The sequence below is a fragment of the Hemitrygon akajei genome, chromosome 9 (assembly GCF_048418815.1).
Source record: "Hemitrygon akajei chromosome 9, sHemAka1.3, whole genome shotgun sequence".
Lineage (NCBI taxonomy): Eukaryota > Metazoa > Chordata > Chondrichthyes > Myliobatiformes > Dasyatidae > Hemitrygon > Hemitrygon akajei.
Window position 1 is genome coordinate 150786704 of NC_133132.1, and position 22274 is coordinate 150808977.

At 44.3% G+C, this 22274-nt stretch overlaps 1 protein-coding gene across 1 annotated transcript in view; it reads right to left on the bottom strand.

Moving 5' to 3' along the window:
* The window catches only part of LOC140733648 (ectonucleotide pyrophosphatase/phosphodiesterase family member 3-like), a 114429-nt gene that overhangs the window by 50074 nt on the left and 42081 nt on the right, over nucleotides 1–22274 (bottom strand). The window contains exons 7-8 of the mRNA XM_073057262.1: nucleotides 21081–21200; nucleotides 361–470 (exon numbers count right to left, since the gene is read on the bottom strand). Of these exons, the coding sequence (XP_072913363.1) occupies nucleotides 361–470; nucleotides 21081–21200 (230 nt within the window). The remainder of the gene's footprint in view (nucleotides 1–360; nucleotides 471–21080; nucleotides 21201–22274) is intronic.

Below are 22274 nucleotides of genomic sequence, written 5' to 3' on the forward strand. Positions count from 1 at the left end.
TAAAAGATTTAGCTCCAGGTGCAAATCTTTTATAGCTGCAGATCAGGTCTACATGCCCTCTGCTATGTTGGAATTTTCCTACTCTTCTCATATCTTAACTTTTATATAACCCACATGGGCCTTTGTGTGGTGCCACTATCTAGATGATAGGATGTTCACCCATCCACCTCATCCTCCTCTTCCATCTCCAACTTCACCCCTCTCTCCTCCCCACAACACAATGCTTCAGGTCCATAAAATTCCATCTTACAGAACATCACAAAACACTGATGCAATCCCATTTCCTCCCCACTGATTTAGCAAAGTTTCATTCAATTCTTTTTAAAGATAGGAATATTCACTAGCCTCTTTATTACATACCTGTCAAATAATTTATAAATGTTTGGGTATGATCCATTTATCTTGGATTCAGAACCAACCCAGAAGAAGGTTCCTGTCTTCAGACCCTGATACATTGCTGTCAGCCACAACTATAAAAAGAACAAATTATTAATAATGAGACCCATTAACACCAGCTGAATTCACTCCAATCCTGACACCTTTCAGTCGGTGGATCTTGAAAAAAAAATGTACCACCGCACACATCCATGTGGTGATTATCCTCAAGTACGGTGTGCTATCAGGACCCTCCGTCCTGCTGAAGGGTTTCCGCCAGAAACATTAACTGTACTCTTTTCCATAGATGATGCCCGGCCTGCTGAGTTCCTCCCAGCATTTTGCGTGTGTTGCTTGGATTTCCAGCATCTGTAGATTTCCTCTCGCGTGTGCTTAAGTAAAAACTGAATGGAGACTAGCCAACCCACCACAAGGTGAAGCTGACCTATAATCATATTCCCAACAAACCAAGCAGGTTAACCAATGAGTAGCCAGGATGCACGGAGAAGAAAAACCATGCTTGATGGTTGGCCTTTGATGAGAAAGAGGATGATACACTTGTCTTTAGCTGTTGGTAATAATGGACGTAGAATCAGTAAAACCAAACGTGTGGAGACTGAATACCAGGACCAGTCTGTACATGTACAATTCTGGTGACCAATGGTATATTTCTCCCTCAGTGTACCTCAAACTTGATAACAGTAAACAGATTAAACAACATTACCACCCCTGCAGTACATTCTAGTTACATTCCTGATAAGAACTCACCTGGAATAAGGATTGTGTATGAGATCTGGAGACAAAGAGTAGGAATAAAGTGACCCTTTTCAGGTTGGCTGCCGCTGACTAGTGGTGGACCCACAGACAAATCTGTTGGAATTCTTTGAAGGAATAACAAGCAGGATAGAAAAAGGAAAATCAGTTGGTGCTGTCTACTTTGATTTTCAGAAGGACTTTGACAAGGTGCCACACAAGAGGTTGCTTAACAAGCTATGAGCCCATGGTATTACAGGACAGATTCTAGCATGGATAAAGCTGTGGGAATAAAGGGAGCTATTTGTGGTTGGCTGCCAGTGACCAGTGGTGTTCCACAGGGGTCTGTGTTGGGACAGATTATTTTTACATTATATGTCAATGATTTGGATGATGAAATAGATGGCTTTGTTGCAAAGTTTGCAGACAATATGAAGATAGGTGAAGGGGCATGTAGTTTTGAGGAAGTGGGCTACGGCAGGACTTAAGACAGATTAGGAGAATGGGCAAGGAAATGGCAAATGGAATACTTCCTCAAGGTCATGAAAATTGTTAGAAAAAAAATGAAAGGGTTGACTATTTTCTAATTGGAGAGAAAATCCAATAAAACTGATGCACAAAAAGACTTGGAAGTCCTTGTGAAGGATTCCCTAAAGGTTTATTTGCAGGTTGAGTCTGTGGTGAGGAAGGCAAAGATGATGATAGCATTCATTTCAAGAGAAGACCGTTCAGCCTTTATAAAGCACTGGTGAGGCCTCACTGGGCCCCTCATCTTAGAAAAGATGTGCTGAAACTGGGGTTCAAAGGAGGCTTATGAAAAAGATTCCAGTGTAATGCCCTGGTTCAAATCTTTACTGTTATGCTATACATATTTCATTTAGCAGCTCTGTAAGAGCAGTCTGTTCTGCTTTCAGCCTGTTTGGGTTATTGTTGAAGATAAGGGATGATGAGGAACCTGTGCCATCCAATTAGGATGACGGAACTGGGGGGAGGTTTTTTTTGATGAGGGACACCAAAGTCTTGGGCTTTTGTTCAGTGGGAGATGAATAGAGAAGGCACTGGGAAGAACCAATTGTAGGATACGACCCAGTGGGAGACCTGCTTGTTCGAGGTGGATTGCGAGCGACGTTCGGAAAATGGCGTGTGCTTTCACGCAGATTGAGGGCCCAGAGTGACAGAGAAGTCCAAGGTAAGCTCCAACTTACGCATATTTGACTGTTTAATTATAATGGGCCCTTTTTGTTTTTTCATTCTTTCCTTTACTAACCCTTTGGTTAGGTAAGATTCATATATATAATTCCTTTAGTCGTGCGCAGTCTGCTGTCTGTTATTTCTTGGCACTGAGTTGTCACAGGGTAGCAAATTACACAGCACCCCCACAAACCGGGGTTTGGAGTGGGACAGCTGTCTCAATTTCACAGGTTTAGCGGGACTGGAGCATGTCTTACCTGGACTTACGGGCAGCCAAGGAAACCAGCGGGGTTTCATCAGAATGGCTTCTCATATGAAGAGAGTCTGATGGCTCTGGGTCTGTATTCACTGGAACTCAGAAGAATGAGTGGTGACCTCATGAAAACCTATCGAATGGTGAAAGATCTTGATAGAGTAGATGGGGAGAGGATGTTTCCTATGGAGGGAGAGTCTAAGACCAGAGGGCACAGAATAGAGGGGTGTCCTTTTAGAATGGAGATTAGGAAGAATTTCTTTTGCCACAGAGTGGTGAATCTGTGGAATTCTTTGCCACAGGCAGCTATGAAGGCCAAGTCTTTATGTATATTTAAGGCAGAGGTTGATAGATTCTGGATTGGTCAGGGCATGAATAGACATGGGGAGAAGTTAGGAGATTGGATGGGGCAGAGAGGAAAATTGGATCAGATGTGATGAAATGGTGGAGCAGACTTGATGGGCCAAATGGCTCAATTCTGCTTCTCTATCTTATGATCTGAACAGACAATGAACCAACCCATGAACACTACCTCACTTTCCTTTTTACTCTCTTTATTCACTGCCTATCAAAATTATTTTAATACAGAAGTTCACCAGGGTAGATGCAGTTGTATTTTCTCTGGGTATCTACAATCAGGGTCCGTAGTCTTAAATTAAAAGATCAGTCATTCAGAACTGAAAGTGCTTTTCCATTAACAGGGCCTGGAAGTTTTTACCCAAGAGGTTTACGCAAATTCTGTCACCAAGTCTATTCAAATATAGACTGATAGATCTTTGGTTTCTCAGGGCAGCCAGGGAAATGAAGTTAATGCAGGAAAGTGGAGGTGGGGTAAACAATTGACTACGTTCTTAATGAATGGTGAAGTAGGAACAAGATAACAAATTATCACTTTTGCTTCTGTTTCTAATGTTCTCAATAAAGAGTTTGAGAGCAAAAATTACACATTTGGCTTCAGTTCTGTCTATAATCAAGTACGCTCTAATAAAAAACATGATGCACAAGGTATTTACAGGATTACAAGTTAACCCAGCAAAAATTATTATAGTTATAATACTAGTATCATTTTAGATTCAAGCAACAGTAGACATTAGACAATTGCTTCTTAAATTCATGTGTAATGTTTTCTGAATCTAAAATTATACTAAAATTAAAATTATATTAACATTGTTGCGATGATAAAACAATTTCTTCTTAAATTCATATCACACAACTGGCATTTTTTATAACTCTAGAGCAGCCTTCCTCAAACTTTTTGCCCTGGAGGACCCCTTGAAATAATTTTCAGGTTTCAGGGAAGCCCTGCTAATTTATTATACCTACAGCTCACAGTACATTAGTGTGATCAGTAAGTTGAAGATATAAGAATCCAAAAATAATTGTCAATGCTCTTTTGAGTAGAGAATGAATTTGTAGCCAACCTTCCTTGAAAAAAAAATGGGTAGTTAAGTTTAGCTTACCTTTCTTGAAATTAATCTCTTTCATTCCCTTTCATAAATTTTTAAAACTCATAAGGCAAACATAATAAATATCTGTTAAATAACTGGCTTAAGCCAAAATGTCATTTATTTTTTCTAAAGGTAGGCTCGGTAAATTTAATTTAAATAAAGGGTGTACATAGATTTTAGTTAATGCTATTTACAACATGAAATTTATTGACAATGTTGAAGCAGTGTATTGTGATGACGTCAGGATTTTTTTTAATGTAAGAGAAACAAAACCTCTCGTGGAGCCAAACTTTGTTGGGGCACCATCAGTACAGATGCCGACACGGTCCTCAAGAGCGACCTTTTGCTTTCAGATTTGAAGATAAAACGCTGAATATATTCTGGCTTTTGCTTTTTTCAGCAGCTCTTTGCAACAGAAAAAAGTTTTCTTCAATTTCACTATCACTTACAAATCTCATAAATGCTACAACATGACACTTACTTGTGAAATCTGTTGACTCGTCAACCTGGATAGAGAAGCTGTTGTTTTTCAGTTTATCACATAAAAACTCTTCGGCAACAGGTGACATGTCATGAACATGTCGATTCATCATATTGTTTGAGAGCGAAACCTTTTCAATTTCTCATTCTGCATATTGCCCTAGCATCTTATCCACTATAATTTTACATGCTGGCATTATTAGGTTCTCACAAACAGCGTGACTTTTCCTTTACGGGGTAATAAGCTCTGTTACTAAATAGCTTGCTTCATGACTGACTTTATTATGAAAGCTCTACTGTTTGTTTTGGGATTCCAATAGCCATATAAAATAACCAGCACTTTTATGTGTCATATGGCTGTGATCTTTCGTTAAGTGTCTTTTCGATTCTGATGGAGCCATTGCTGCATTTAAGTTGTTTGCCACAGACTAGGCATCGTGGAATAGGTCAAGCCGGATCACCAGTCCATGTAAACCCATTGATAAGTAGCCTTCATTGTAAAGACAGACTTGTTTTGTGTCCATTGTTGCATAATAAGAATGGCATAATAAATAACTGAATGAGAAAACCACAAAAAATACAAAAACTTCACAATACAATTAACTTCTAACTTACAACAGCAGCAAAGCAGCAGGCCAGCAAGCTGAGTCATGGCGTGTAAAAATTCCTTCTTTAGAATGAAAATTTCCCTCCATTAGAGTTTGTTCACTCCCATAAGTCAGTTGGCAGCGCGTAAGGGAAAGTTGAGGCAGCTAATTCGGGAGGGAGAGGCTGACATCAACGCCCAAGCTGGGCGAGTCCATTCAATGCTTGGAAAATGCACTTCATGGTCCTCATCAGCTTATCATCCTCCCCTCTGTGCAATACAGCACTCACCAATTAACACCCCATCGTCCTCCCCTCCGTGCAATACAGCACTCACCAATTAACACCCCATCGTCCTCCCCTCCGTGCGATACAGCACTCACCAATTAACACCCCATCATCCTCCCCTCCGTGCAATACAGCGCTCACCAATTAACACCCCATCGTCCTCCCCTCCGTGCAATACAGCGCTCACCAATTAACACCCCATCGTCCTCCCCTCCGTGCAATACAGCGCTCACCAATTAACACCCCATCGTCCTCCCCTCCGTGCAATACAGCGCTCACCAATTAACACCCCATCGTCCTCCCCTCCGTGCAATACAGCACTCATCAATTAACACCCCATCGTCCTCCCCTCCGTGCAATACAGCGCTCACCAATTAACACCCCATCGTCCTCCCCTCCGTGCAATACAGCGCTCACCAATTAACACCCCATCGTCCTCCCCTCCGTGCAATACAGCACTCACCAATTAACAGCCCATCGTCCTCCCCTCCGTGCAATACAGCACTCACCAATTAACACACCATCGTCCTCCCCTCCGTGCAATACAGCACTCACCAATTATCACCCTATCGTCCTCCCCTCCGTGCAATACAGCGCTCACCAATTAACACACCATCGTCCTCCCCTCCGTGCAATACAGCACTCACCAATTATCACCCTATCGTCCTCCCCTCCGTGCAATACAGCACTCACCAATTAACACACCATCATCCTCCCCTCCGTGCAATACAGCACTCACCAATTATCACCCTATCGTCCTCCCCTCCCTGCAATACAGTGCTCACCAATTAACACACCATCATCCTCCCCTCCGTGCAATACAGCACTCACCAATTAACACCCCATCGTCCTCCCCTCCGTGCAATACAGCACTCACCAATTAACACCCCATCGTCCTCCCCTCCGTGCGATACAGCACTCACCAATTAACACCCCATCATCCTCCCCTCCGTGCGATACAGCGCTCACCAATTAACACCCCATCGTCCTCCCCTCCGTGCAATACAGCGCTCACCAATTAACACCCCATCGTCCTCCCCTCCGTGCAATACAGCGCTCACCAATTAACACCCCATCGTCCTCCCCTCCGTGCAATACAGCGCTCACCAATTAACACCCCATCGTCCTCCCCTCCGTGCAATACAGCACTCATCAATTAACACCCCATCGTCCTCCCCTCCGTGCAATACAGCGCTCACCAATTAACACCCCATCGTCCTCCCCTCCGTGCAATACAGCGCTCACCAATTAACACCCCATCGTCCTCCCCTCCGTGCAATACAGCACTCACCAATTAACAGCCCATCGTCCTCCCCTCCGTGCAATACAGCACTCACCAATTAACACACCATCGTCCTCCCCTCCGTGCAATACAGCACTCACCAATTATCACCCTATCGTCCTCCCCTCCGTGCAATACAGCGCTCACCAATTAACACACCATCGTCCTCCCCTCCGTGCAATACAGCACTCACCAATTATCACCCTATCGTCCTCCCCTCCGTGCAATACAGCACTCACCAATTAACACACCATCATCCTCCCCTCCGTGCAATACAGCACTCACCAATTATCACCCTATCGTCCTCCCCTCCCTGCAATACAGTGCTCACCAATTAACACACCATCATCCTCCCCTCCGTGCAATACAGCACTCACCAATTAACACCCAATCGTCCTCCCCTCCATGCGATACAGCGCTCACCAATTATCACCCCATCGTCCTCCCCTCCGTGCGATACAGCGCTCACCAATTAACACACCATCGTCCTCCCCTCCGTGCAATACAGCGCTCACCAATTAACACCCCATCGTCCTCCCCTCCGTGCAATACAGCACTCACCAATTAACACCCTATCGTCCTCCCATCCATGCGATACAGCACTCACCAATTATCACCCTATCGTCCTCCCATCCGTGCAATACAGCACTCACCAATTAACACCCTATCGTCCTCCCATCCGTGCGATACAGCGCTCACCAATTATCAGCCTACTGTCCTCCACTCCATACAATATAGTATTGCTATAGGCCAATTATCAATGACCTCCCCTATCTTGTGTCAAAAACTGAGAATGGATTCAACGAAATAAACACGGCCCCACTGTGCACTGCCGTACCAAGCTGAGAGACCTCTAACGGGGCTGCTCAGTCACTGCCCACCACTGCCAGCATTAGCATCACACATTGTGCCAAGTTCAAAAAAAGGTGTTTTTTTTCCCATCACGATCTCTCGTGGAACTCTAGGATTCTAAATGCTCCACAACCAAAGCAAAATAGGAAACCTTGCAGACAGATTACCGCAGCTTTCAAAAACTCAAGCAGAGAAGTTATTTGCCAAGAAACCTACACTATTGTTTGCTGTCACACTCAGCTGAAGCAATGTAAAGGCAGGATCTGAAAACAGAAAATGATCTCAACATGGATGTTATGACAGAACTACATTTGACTTCAAACTCTGTACAAAAAACCACGTATGCAGCATTAAACAAATGACAAGAGGGGGAAGAGGAAAATAAAAGGTATACTTCAAGGAATGGCAGTGAAATTAGCAACAATACTGTGCAGCATTTCACCACGTAAATAACATGTAATTACTTCGGAAGGCTAGGATTCGTATACTGTAGTTCTCATAAAACACTGTCAACAGGAAGTATGTTGGATGTTACGAGGGTACATGCACAGACAACATTACCACTTTCTAACAAGATCTCCAGTCTATAGCCTGTCTTAATCCTGTATCGCTTATGATGGGTTAAACAACAGAAATTGATAAATTAACTTTATTAAAAGGAGTTATTAACTCGCTGCAGGCTAGCTGCTGTAGCAACAACCTGAATCAGTAGATTTGCTAAACTTCTCCCTTAAGCCCAAGTACACTTTTTAAATTCATTTTTTTCCTGATACAGGCTGTTGCCAGAAATGGGTGTCTAGTGGCCTCGCTCCTGGAAATGACCATAACTGGGAGAATAAACATGACAGCAGGGCCAGTTATTGGAGGGAGGGGCAGGTTGACAGTGTGAGGGAGAACCATAGAGTATGCTGTCACGTGAAGACAGACACCAGAAGAAGCAGCTAATAGATATGAAGAGATCTCTTTATTCGACAAAATGAGGCACAGCAGGTATCATACTGAGACCCTTTCAGAGGAAGAGGCCTACTCGACCCAACACTAAGTGACACTTTATAAGCTTATATCAAAGGGCAATTACCTACAATGCTTTCTTTGAACCACACTTAACTCTCATCCCCCCCCCCACCCACCTCCATCTTCACACTGACAGTCCAGACAATGTTAAATCAACATTGTCTGGTCCTTCAATTAACTGCTGTTTTCACAGTTATAGAAACTCACAGTGCCGTCAAAATAGAGACATTTTCACTGTGCCACAGATGATAGTGCACTGTCAGAAACCCCTCAGAGAGAACGTGCGTGACTGCAGAAAGCACAAGAGCTGGTTAGCACAACACTTTACAGCACAGGCGATCCACATTCAATTCCCACCGCTGCCCATAAAGAGTGTGTACGTTCTCCCCGTGACCACGTGAGCTTCCTCTGGGTGTGCCGGTTTCCTCCCACAGTCCAAAGACGTCCCTATTGGTAGGTTAATTGGCCATTGCAAACCGTCCCGTGATTAGGCTAGGATTAAATAGGGGGACTGCTTGGTGGTGGGGCGGTGGAGAAATGCAGAAGTAGGAAAAGGATTAGCAACTTGCGAATCAAAAGAGGAGGTGGAGGAGGGAAAGGGAAGTGGGATGTGGAATGGAATGCTTCGGACCAATTGGCTGCCACGGCTTCAATGCTGCCTCCTCCCTGGCAAACAGCACCCTTCAGAGGTTAAACGAGACAGGAACACGACACTATGCTGGTGCCCCCGAAAGAGAGTTGGGTAATCGTCTTAGTTGAAGCTAGTGTGTGTGGGGTTAAGTATCCAGGGGAAGGTTACTGTGTACTGATTTATACTGATTGCTGTAAGTGCAGATGGGGTTGTACTGAATCCAGCAGTGAACTGGGTTAATAGAAGTGATGACAATTAGGCATGTCCTTCCCTGTATGGTGACATGCACATACTTAGAAAATAACTTTACAACCAGTGAAAGATCATTACACCTCTTTTTGCACTGCATCCAGACTGATTTAAACTCTGCCACTCTCATCCTCATTGTCTTCTGACCTCCTAGTCTTTGGCACAGATCATCGCTCTGTCTTTCCACTTCAGCAAACAACCTCAATGACCAGACCTACTCCAAACTCCCTGTACTCCTAACCGTGCCTCCAAATATCAGGACAAATTCAACTTTCAAATGACACCCATTACTTCTTGTATCAGAATGTAATTTCTCTTCAACAAGTGAAGACTTATTTTTTAATGCGACAATAATCGCTTGTGACAATGAGCTCCCTCTGCTGAAACACTTGGACAATGAACTGAATATGTTAACCCCTTCATCCCCAGAATTATCCTCATGAACCTCCCCTGGACTCTCTCCAATAACACATCCTTCTCGAAATACGGAGCCCACAACTGTTGACAATACTCCAAGTGTGGCATGACTAGTGTCTTATAAAGCCTCGGCATTCTCTCCTCACTTTTACATTCTATTTCCCTTGAAATATATGCCAACATTGCATTTGCCTTCTTTACCACAGACTCAACCTGTAAATTAACCTCTGGGAGTCTTGCACGAGGACTCCTAAGTCCCTCTGCACCTCTTATGTTAGAACCTTTTCCCCCAAATAGAAAACAGTCCGCACTATAGTTCCTTTTACCAAAATGCATTATCATATATTTCCCAACACTGTATTCTATCTGCCACATTTTTGCCCATGCTACCAATTTATCTAATTCCTGCTGCAATCGCATTGCTTCCTCAGCACCACCTACCCGGCACTGATCTTCATATCATCCACAAACTTTGCCACAAAGTCATCAATTCCATTTATCCAAATCATTGACAAACAATGTGTGAAGTAATTGTAAACAAACTGACCCCTGAGGAACACCACTAGTCACTGGCAGCCAACGGGAAAAAACCCCCTTTATTCCCACTTGCGGCCTCCTGCCCATCAGCCATTCCTGTCTATGCCAGTATCTTTCCTAACACCCAGAGATTTTATCTTGTTAGACAGCCTCATGAGAGGCATCTTATCAAATGCCTTTTGAAATTCCAAGTAAGTGACATCCACTGTCTCTCCTTTTTCCACCCTGCTTGTTACTTCCTCGAAGAACAGATTTGTCAGGTAAGATTTCCCTTTACAGAAAACATGCTGACTTTGACTTATTTTGTCATTAGTCTCCAAGTATCATGAAACCTCATCCTTAATAATAGACTGCAACACTTCCCCAACCACTGAGGTTACACTAACTGGCTTATAATTTCGCAAGCAAGAGAAAACGTACAGATGCTGGAAATCTGAGCAACACACACAAGGTGCTGGGGGAACTCAGCAAGCCAGGCAGAATCCATAGTTAAAAGTACAGTTGATGCTTTGGGCTAAAACACTCTAGCATTTTGTGTGAATTGGCCTATAATTTCCTTTCTTTTGCCTTCTTCTCTTCTTAAAGACTGGAGTGACATTTGCAATCTTCCAGTCCTCTGGGACCAAGGTAGCATCAAGTGATTTCTGAAAGATCATGACCAGTGTATCCATTATCTCTTCAGCAACCTCTCTCGGGACGAGGATGTAGTCCATCTGGTCCAGGTGACTTATCCACCTTAAGACCTTTCAGTTTGCCTGGCATTTTTTCCTTTGTCATAGCAATGGCACACACTCCTGCTCCCTGACACTCACGGGGACCTCTGCCACACTGCTAGACTCTTCCAAAGTGAAGACTAAAGCACAGTACTTAATAAAGTTCATCTGCCATTTCTACCTCACCAACATCATTTTCCAGCGGTCCAATATCAACTCTCACCTCCCTTTTACTCTTTCTATAACTGAAAACGCTATTTTGCTTTATATTATTGGCTAGTCTGCCCTCATATTTAATCTTTTCCCTTCTTACAGCTTTTTAGTTGCCTTTTGTTGGATTTTAAAAACTTCACAATAATCCAACTTCTGACTCATTTTTGCTACCTTAAATGTCCTTTCCTTGGCTTTTATGCAGTCCATAACTACCCTCGTCAGCCATGGCCACCTACCCCTGCCATTGAGAACTACTTCTTTTGTGGGAAGTAGACTATCCTGCACCTTGTGAACTATTCCAAGAAACTTCAGCGACCTCTGTTCTCCCCGCCCCTGCCAGTACCCTCCTCGAATCCACCTGGGCAAGCTCCTCTCTCATGCCTCTGTAACTCCCTTTGTTCCATTGTGATACAGATACATTTGAGCTATGCTTCTCCCTCTCAAGGTGCAGTAGTAAATTCAATCTCATTATGATCACTGCTTTCAAAGGTTTTCTTTACATTAAGCTCCCTAATAAGATCTGGGTTATTACACAACACCCAATCTAAGATAGTCTTTCGCCAAGTACACTTGGACACAAGCTGCTCTAAAAAGCCATCTCAGATTCAGATTATTGTCATTTAGAAACCACAAATGCAATGCAATTAAAAAATGAGACAACGTTCCTCCAGAATGATAACACAAAAGCACATGGCAGAACAGACTACACCAGAAAATCCACGTAACGTTTGGCAATCCCCAGTCCAGAGTCCGGAGAGGCTGCTGCGTATTAATATCGCGCTACCATCTTAGTGCGTTCCCCGGAAAGGAGCTCCAATCCCACCAGATAAAACAAGACCAAAAACTAAAGCTACAAGACCTGCACAAAAACCACATTGTGCAACAGTGCAAACAATAGCATAATTGATAAAAAAAACAGACCATGGGCACAGTAAAAATAGACCAAAGATGTTAAAAGACTATAAGTTCAAAAGAAACCACCACACAGTTTCCACAAGTCCTCAGGGTCCCGATAGACTCGTCATCCCATGCCGGCGGCAGAAAGGAATACCCCCGCTATGGACTTCCACGGCGCCGCCCGACTCAGCCTCGCAGATGCAGCACACAATGAAAGCTCCATCAAACCCAGCCTCGCAGACACAGCAAGCAGTGAAAGTGCTCCGACCGCAGCGGACTCCGAGTCCGTCGAACCGCCGAGCCTCCGACCATCCCCTCCGGCACAGCTTCTCCGAGCACCATCCTCTGCCGAGCGTATTAAGACGCCCTCACCAACAGCCATCGGCAACGCGACCCCGAGGACTGGGGGCCTGATCTTCCCAGCAGAGACCCGGACCTCAGCAGCAACGAAGAAGGTCTTCCTGGAGATTTCCAGATGTTCCTCTGTGCTCCCATGTCCGTTTTTCATCCGATTATGATTGTGCATGGCACCCCGCTTCACAAATAACAGATAATCAACTCCGGAGTGGCCGCTGCAAGCTGCCATCTTGGATGAAATGTAGGCATGCAACAAATTCCCTCTCTTGCAATCCAACACCAACATGATTTTCCCAATGCCCTTGCATATTGAAATCCCCCTTTACAATTGTGTCATTACCCTTAATGTGTGCCTTTTCCAGCTCCCTTTGCAATCTCAACTCCACATCTTGGCTACTATTTGGAGGCCTATATACGATTCCCATAATTTATTTTACCCTTACGGTTTCTTAACTCCACCCACAAATTTTCAACATACTCTGACCCTATGTAACCTCTTTCTAAAGATGTAATTCCATCCCCTACCAACAGAGCCTATGCCTACTGCCTGTCCTTTCGATATAAAGCATATCCTGATGTTAACCTCCCAACTATGGCCTTCTTTCAACCATGACTCAGTGACGCTAAACACCATACCGACCAATCACTAATTGTGTCATCAGTTGATTAGGGTTTAAGTAAAACATAGAAAACCTACAGCACAATACAGGCCTTTTGGCCCACAATATTGTGCCAAACATGTACCGTAGATTCCGGATTTTAAGCCGCTACTTTTTTCCCACATTTTGAACAGCTTTGAACTTTGCGGCCAATAATCCGAAGCGGCTAATGCATGGTTTTTTTCATGCCGCCTCGTAAACATTTTGCCTCGTAACAGTAGACCAATAAAATTGATGAGTAGTTCACAGAGGTCCAATGAAATTGTACGATAAATCAAGCGCACTTTCACAATTAAATTATTGTAAATCAGTCATTTGTACTCACCCTCATCAACATGGAAAACACTCGAAGCATTGTGCTACCTACCCTACTTAGTTTAAACTATATTTGTTTTCTGTACTACATCGCGGGATGCTATGACGTCACACCCGGTTTCGCGGTGTCTTGTGGGAAAATGCCGGTTTGCGATGAAACGGGACGGAGGGGGGGAGCGCATTACGCGAGCGGCTTTGGATCTGAGCGAACTCTGCTTTTAAATGCCGTTTGCGATAAACGGGACAACGGGGGGGGGAGCGGCGGAGCGGCTTTGGATCCGAGCGAACTCTGCTTTTAAGTTAAAGGTATCAATAACTTTTCCTGGTAGGCTGCAATATATATATTTTTTTACCAGTCGTTAGGAGATATTGGAATGTTGTTCAGTAAAGAAGTATACGCAACGTATATTTAAAAGTAGCCGCGTACGGGCACGGTTCGAAAAAAAGCATTTGCAATATGTATTTGTTTTTGTTACCATATGGATTTAATTAAAAGTTAAAAAAATCCTCACGTGTAATATCTTTCTGTGTAAATATCTCATATTACAACGTGGGACACCTGCGGCCGAAAATCCGGTGCGGCCTAAAATCCGATGCGGCCTGTACAATTAAAAAAATGATTTTATTTCTAAAATTAGAGCCAGCGGCTTAAAATCAGGTGCGCTCTGTAGTCCGGAATCTACGGTACTTACTTTAGAATTTACCTAGGATAACCCACAGCCCTCTATTTTTAAAGCTCCATGTACCTATCCAGGAGTAACTTAAAAGACCCTATTGTATCCACCTCCACCACAGTTGCCGGCAGCCCATTCCACGCACTCACCACTCTCTGCGTAAAAAACTTACCCCTGAAATCCCCTCTGTACCAACTTCCAAGCACCTTAAAACTATGACTCTTGTGTTAGCCATTTCAGCCCTGGGAAAAAGCCTCTGACTATCCACACGATCAATGCCTCTCATCATCTTGTACATCTCTATCAGGTCACCTCTCATCCTCTGTCGCTCCAAGGAGAAAAGGCCGAGTTCACCTTCCCACTTCAGGATATCATGGACCAGACCTTGGCAACTGGGAGGCAAACTACCATCCGTGTTTTTTTTCCTGTGTCCACAGAATTGCCTGTCTGACTCCCTGACTATAGAGTCCCCTATCACTGCTGCCATCCTCTTCCTTTCCCTACCCTTCTGAGCCACAAGGCCAGACTCTGTGCCACTGTTGCTTCCCTCAGGTAGGTCATCCCACCCAACAGTACTCAAACAGGAGAACTTATTGTTAAGGGGGCAGCCATAGGGGTACTTTCTAGTATCTGACTCTTGCCTTCCCGCTCCTGACTGTTACCTACTTATCTGTCTCCTGAGGCTACTTGCCTATAGCTCCTCTCTATCACCTCCTCACTTTCCCTGACCAGACGAAGGTCATCGAGCTGCATCTCCAGTTCCCTAACACAGTCCCTAAGGAGCTCCAGCTTGACACATCTGGCACAGATATGGCCGTCCGGGAGGCTGGGAGACTACTGGACATCTCACATCTTACACCCAGTACAGAACACTGGCCTCACAGACATACTTCCTATTCTTCACAAGTAACTTACCTCGCCTTGACCCGTTATCGCCAAAGCCCTCCTACTCTGTCTCCCTCTACTCCAATACCTGCTCCATAAAGCTGTCTTCTTTTTAAATTCTTCCCCCCAGTCTAACTCGCTGACGTCCATGCGCCTGAGTAGCTGTGCCTCAAATAAGTTTATCCACCTTATTCTGAATGCTACACGCATTTAAATACAACACTTTCAGTCCTACATTCTTCACCCTTTTGTCTTTTGCCTCTGTGATACAACTTTACTCTTTGTTGTCTGCATTTGTACCCAGTTATTGGCTTATCCTTCCTTACGTTCATATTACATATTACATCATCTACTTGTAAACCTACTGGCTCATCCTCAGCTCTATCATAATGGTTCCTATCACCCTGCCATAATTGTTTAAATCAGTCCCAACAACTTTAGTAAACCTGCCCGCAAGAATATTGGTACCCCTCGGATTCAAGTGCAACCCAAACCTTTTGTACAGGTCCCACCTGGCCCAGTAGATGTCTCAATGATCCGGAAATCTGAATCCCTGTCCCTGTTCCAATTCTTCAGCCATTCATTTGACTGCCATATCATTCTATTCCTATCTTTCCTGTCCGAAGGTTACTACCATTGAGGTCCTTCTCCTCAGCTTCCTTCCTAACGCTCTGTATTCTTTTTTCATTATGATCTTGCGCTTCACTTGCCCCTGCACTGTATTTTATCTGCAGCTTTTACACTTTATCCTGCCTCAGTATTGTTTCACCTTTCTGCCTAAATGCACTGTCTAATGGTTTGATCCATAGGAACAGTATGGAAGAGAAGCTTTGCACAGTATCTTGGTACATTTGGTAATAATAGACCAATACCAGATGTCATTAGACATATTTTTACATTTAATCACAATACAGTAATATAGGAAATATTTTTACGAGGTTTACTAATACCTGTAAACAAAAACAGCATTTTGTTCTAACAGACTGCACTTGAAATGTTAGCCCACGGAGTCCCAGAATAAATGTTGACATAATGTGAGGTTCTAACTTCAGTTGCTGTGGTATGTAATTTTTTTAGAACATACAACATAGAATACTACAGCACATTACAGGCCCTTCAGTCCACAATGTTGTGCCGACCCTCAAACCCTGCCTCCCATATAACCCCGACCTTAAATTCCTCCATATACCTGTCTAGTAGTCTCTTATATTTCACTAGTGTATCTGCTTCCACCACTGACTCAGGCAGTGGGTTCCACACACCAACCACTCTGAGTGCAAGACCTTCCTCTAATATTCCCCTTGAACTTCCCTCCCCTTACCTTAAAGCCATGTCCTCTTGTACTGAGCAGTGGTGCACTGGGGAAGAGGCACTGGCTGCCCACTCTGTCTATTCCTCTTAATATCTTGTACACCTCTATCATGTCTCCTCTCATCCTCCTTCTCTCCAAAGAGTAAAGTCCTAGCTCCCTTAATCTCTGATCATAATTCATACTCTCTAAACCAGGCAGCATCCTGGTAAATCTCCTCTGTACCCTTTCCAATGCTTCCATATCCTTCCTATACTGAGGCAACCAGAACTGGACACAGTACTCCAAGTGTGGCCTAACCAGAGATTTATAGAGCTGCATCATTACATCATGTCTCTTAAACTCTATCCCTCAACTTATGAAAGCTAACACCCCATAAGCTTTCTTAACTACCCTGTGAGGCAACTTTCAGGGATCTGTGGACATGTACCCCCAGATCCCTCTGCTCCTCCACACTACCAAGTATCCTGCCATTTACTTTGTACTCTGCCTTGGAGTTTGTCCTTCCATAGTGTACCACCTCACACTTCTCCAGGTTGAACTCCATCTGCCACTTCTCAGCCCACTTCTGCATCCTATCAATGTCTCTCTGCAATCTTCGACAATCCTCTACACTATCTACAACACCACCAACCTTTGTGTCGTCTGCAAACTTGCCAACCCACCCTTCTACCCCCACATCCAGGTCGTTAATAAAAATCACAAAAAGTAGATAGAGGTCCCAGAACAGATCTTTGTGGGACACCGCTAGTCACAACCCTCCAATCTGAATGTACTCCCTCCACCATGACCCTCTGCCTTCTACAGGCAAGCCAATTCTGAATCCACCTGGCCAAACTTCCCTGGATCCTATGACTTCTGACTTTCTAAATAAGCCTACCATGTGGAACCTTGTCAAATGCCTTACTAAAATCCATGTAGATCACATCCACTGCACTACCCTCATCTATATGCCTGGTCACCTCCTCAAAGAACTCTATCGGCTTGTTAGGCACGATCTGCCCTTCACAAAGCCATGCTGACTGTCCCTGATCAGACCATGATTCTCTAAATGCCCACAGATCCTATCTCTAAGAATCTTTTCCAACAGCTTTCCCACCACAGACGTAAGGCTCACTGGTCCGTAGTTACCTGGACTATCCCTACGACCTTTTTTGAACAAGGGGACAACATTCACCTCCCTCCAATCCTCCGGTACCATTCCCGTGGACAACGAGGACATAAAGATCCTAGCCAGAGGTTCAGCAATCTCTTCCCTTGCCTCGTGGAGCAGCCTGGGGAATATTCCATCAGGCCCCGGACACTTATTCGTCCTGATGTATTTTAACAACTCCAACACCTCTTCTCCATTAATATCAACATGCTCCAGAACATCAACCTCACTCATATTGTCCTCACCGTCATCAAGTTCCCTCTCAGTGGTGAATACCGAAGATAAGTATTCATTGAGGACCTCACTCACTTCCACAGCCTCCAGGCACATCTTCCCACCCCTATCTCTAATCAGTCCTACCTTCACTTCTGTCATCCTTTTGTTCTTCACATAATTGAAGAATGCCTTGGGGTTTTCCTTTACGCTACTCACCAAGGCCTTCTCATGCCCCCTTCTTGCTCTTCTCAGCCCCTTCTTAAGCTCCTTTCTTGCTACCCTATATTCCTCAATAGACTCATCTGATCCTTGCTTCCTAAACCTCATGTATGCTGCCTTCTTCCACCTGACTAGATTTTCCACCTCACTTGTCACCCATGGTTCCTTCACCCTACCATTCTTTATCTTCCTCACCGTGACAAATTTGTCCCTAACATCTTGCAAGAGATCCTGAAACATCAACCACATGTCCATTGTACATTTCCCTGCAAAAACATCATCCCAGTTCACACCCGCAAGTTCTAGCCTTATAGCCTCATAATTTGCCCTTCCCCAATTAAAAATTTTCCTGTCCTCTCTGATTCTATTTTATGAGTGATGAACAGATCTGATGGACGATGGGGTGCAGAGTCACCCATCTCCCCCCCCCCGAGAACACGAACCACTACTGTTGCTATGCTGCTCATGAGAGAGAGAGAGATGAAAAACATGTAAGAACATCTGCTACAAATAAGAGAGGGTAGAGAGACTTGTTGATTTACTGTATTATGACTTCTGCAAGGGTTATTTATCTTCTACCAGTTTGCTCATTAACATTCCTCAGTGGACTGCAGGAGTGGCATGATTTGATGGACACAGTCATTCAGAATTGATTGATAGCTGAGACCCCATGAGTGGGGATAAAAGACAGGTCTGGAGAGACACCCTTCAGACACACCAGTGGACACTGATTGAGTGTTGGAACCCACAGGAAAGGTGGGGGCATCGGAGACCGAACCAGGAAATCCTTCAGTTAAAACTCACAGTGTTACAGCAGGGCCGGTGGGGACTTGTGTGTGTGTCCACTCATGCCAGAGTGACGAGTCCACCACAGAAGAACGGTCTAGCTAAATGAAAGAGGGGTCATAACTGAATGGCCACAACGACACAACAGATTCTTCTTTCTCTGCTGATCAGACACCCAGTTACGGGGTACGTAACACTATCTTTTTCCATGATAATGCTAAAGGTCAGGGAGCGGTGATCACAGTCCCCCAGATGCTCACCCACTGACAGATCTGTGACCTGACCCGGTTCGTTACCTAATACTAGATCTAGTATGGCATTCCCCCTAGTCGGCCTGTCAACATACTGTGACAGGAATCCATCCTGGACACACTTAACAAACTCTGCCCCATCTAAACCCTTGGAACTAATCAAGTGCCAATCAGTATTAGGGAAATTAAAGTCACCCATAACAACCCTGTTATTTTTGCACCTTTCTAAAATCTGCCTCCCAATCTGCTCCTCGGTATCTCTGCTGCTACCAGGGGGCCTATAGAATACCCCCAGTAGAGTAACTGCTCCCTTCCTGTTCCTGACTTCCACCCATACTGACTCAAAAGAGGATCCTGCTACATTACCCACCCTTTCTGCAGCTGTAATAGTATCCCTGACCACTAATGCCACCCCTCCTCCCCGTTTTCCCTCCTCTCTATCCCTTTTAAAGCACTGAAATCCAGGAATATTGAGAATCCATTCCTGCCCTGGTGCCAGCCAAGTCTCCGTAATGGCCACTACATCATAATTCCATTTATGTATCCAAGCTCTCAGTTCCTCACCTTTGTTCCTGATGCTTCTTGCATTGAAGTACGCACACTTTAGCCCTTCTACCTTACTACATTTATACCCTTTATTCTGCTGCTCTTTCCTCAAAGCCTCTCTATTTATTGGAGCTGGCTTTACTCCATGCATTTCTTTCACTGCTCTATCGCTCCGGGTCCCATCCCCCTTGCAAATTAGTTTAAACCCTCCCGAACCATGCTAGCAAACCTACCAGCACGGATATTGCTCCCCCTCGAGTTCAGGTGCGACCCATCCAATCTGTACAGGTCCCACCTTCCCCAGAAGAGATCCCAATGGTCCAAAAATCTAAAACCCTGCCCCCTGCACCAACTCCTCAGCCACGCATTCAACTGCCATCTCCTCCAATTCTTACCATCACTATCATGTAGTACTGGCAGCAATCCTGAGAACGCCACCCTTGAGGTCCTGTTCTTCCGCCTTCTGCCTAGTTCCCGAAACTCACACTTCAGGACCTCATCCCTCTTCCTGCCTATGTCGTTGGTCCCAACATGTATCACGACTTCTGGTTGCTTTCCCTCTCGTACCAGGATGTCATGCACCCGGTCAGAGACATCCTGGACCCTGGCACCCGGGAGGCAACAAACCATGCGGGTTTCCTTCTCACGTCCACAAAATTTCCTGTCTGCAACCCTGACTATAGAGTCTCCAATGACAACAGCTCTCCTCTTCTCCATCCCATCCTTCTGCACCACAGGGTCAGGCTCAGTGCCAGAGGCCCTGCCACCGTGGCTCACACCTGGTCGCTTGTCCTTGCCAACAGCATCCAGGACGGCAAACGTATTATTCAGGGGAATGGCTACAGGGGTGCTCTGCACTACCTGCCTACTCTCCTTCACTTTCTCCCCTCGGACTGTCACCCAACGACCTGCTTCCGGCAGCCTAGGTGTGACTACCTCCATGTAGCTCTCATCTCTGACTGCCTCATTCTCCCTTATGAGTCGAAGGTCATCCAGCTGCTGCTCCAGATTCCTCACACGGTCTTCCAGATCGCCCAGCCACAAGCACTTCTGGCAGATGTGACTCTACGGGAGAGGGGAGCTCCCCCAAGACTGCCACGTCTCATAGGAGAGGCACATCACCGTCTCAGGAGGCATTGTAAAGACTAACTAGGAACAAGCTCGTCCTCCGCCTCTTCTCGTCGAAGCTTCTCGAGTCAAAGCCTCAAATCTCCACTCCTTCACTGGCCCACTCACTCTTTTTTGATTTGATTGAATTCAAATCCTGTAATTGTCTTACACAGGAAACATTCGAGGTTCATTCCTGGTGAATCAAGGCTACACAAGCTTCAAATTAACTGTTTATCATTTGACGGAGATGAACCATTTTAAATACTTCCAGGTTGTTATCCATTTTCACCACATCATTATATTTAAAGTTACTCCAATACCTTCAAAATGTTTTTTTATTAATAGAATATTTCCAAGTTTTTTTGAGTATTAAAGTCACAGTGTTGCATTTAAAATGTGCAAATATCATCTTCAATACTCACCGGTTGACCTTTGTACCACAGGGGATTGTTCTTTTCCTCGCTTCGAATGTTGTAAACAGCGTCCATATCCACATCATACATACTATTGTCAATCACACCATGAGATTCCGGGTACAGCCCCTGAAATGGAAGAGCATACCACAAGACTACTTGAATGTTTCACTGAGTGAAGAACGAATTTGTAGAAATGCATTTCAAACCACAAATGACTTTGATTGAGCAAATAAAAATTAAATTATCGTTGCATTAGTGCTGATGATTAGAAAGAACATACAAAGAGAGCGAGAGACTACATGAGGAATTTCTTTTGCATGAGTGTTTAAGATTGGGAATGTATTGTCCAATATAAAGTTTTAGATTCAATAGTTGCTCTGAAAAGGAAATTGGATACCTACTGCTCTCGCAGTGCTATGCAGCGAGTTAAATACCTTTTCAAAAATCTTCTGAGACGGGTTTTTAAATAACAGTTTACTTGTGAAAGTTAAGTAAAATATGTATTAAATTCAATACAGGATCATCATGTGCCTGGACGTGCTAACACTGCCGAGCGTTCTCACAGTCAGTGCTAACCAAGGTCATACACACAGGCAACATTCTGAAACTATGCTGCGTAACAAGAGTGAACTAGTGGTGCAAAGATATCTGAATAACGACAAATGATAAACCTAATAGTTCCTTCAAAGTACATTGACTAAATGTTAACCAATATTAATAAAATTTAAGACTCACAGATATTGCTGTTTCAAAAGTAAATTAAAAAGGGGATGGAGATAGATGTGCTCCAAAAATAAAATCCAAATTAACCTGCGCAGGGAATGGTACTTTTTTTAAAAAACAGCTTATATACAGGAAGTGATCTTCATACAAAACGAACTGCACCTCTGGAGGCCAGAACACTCACTGCCTGACATCCATAGGATGTCAAACTTAACTACTGAAACAAAAGTCAAATCGTCATTTCTGCAAGTCTTTTGGAAGATAGTCTCAGAGACAGGTCTTGAAACAGTCTTGAACCATTCTCACGTCAAAAGTACTGACCTTGATGTTCTTGGTGGGGATCAGCAAGAAATACTGGACCAGTTAACCATAAGGAGATGGTAAGCTGATTAGCTTGCAGCCTTTGTGACACGTTTAGCCAGACTGTGATCAGTAGGAACATGGTTCCATTGGCCCTTCTGTGTTGAAGGCCTGATA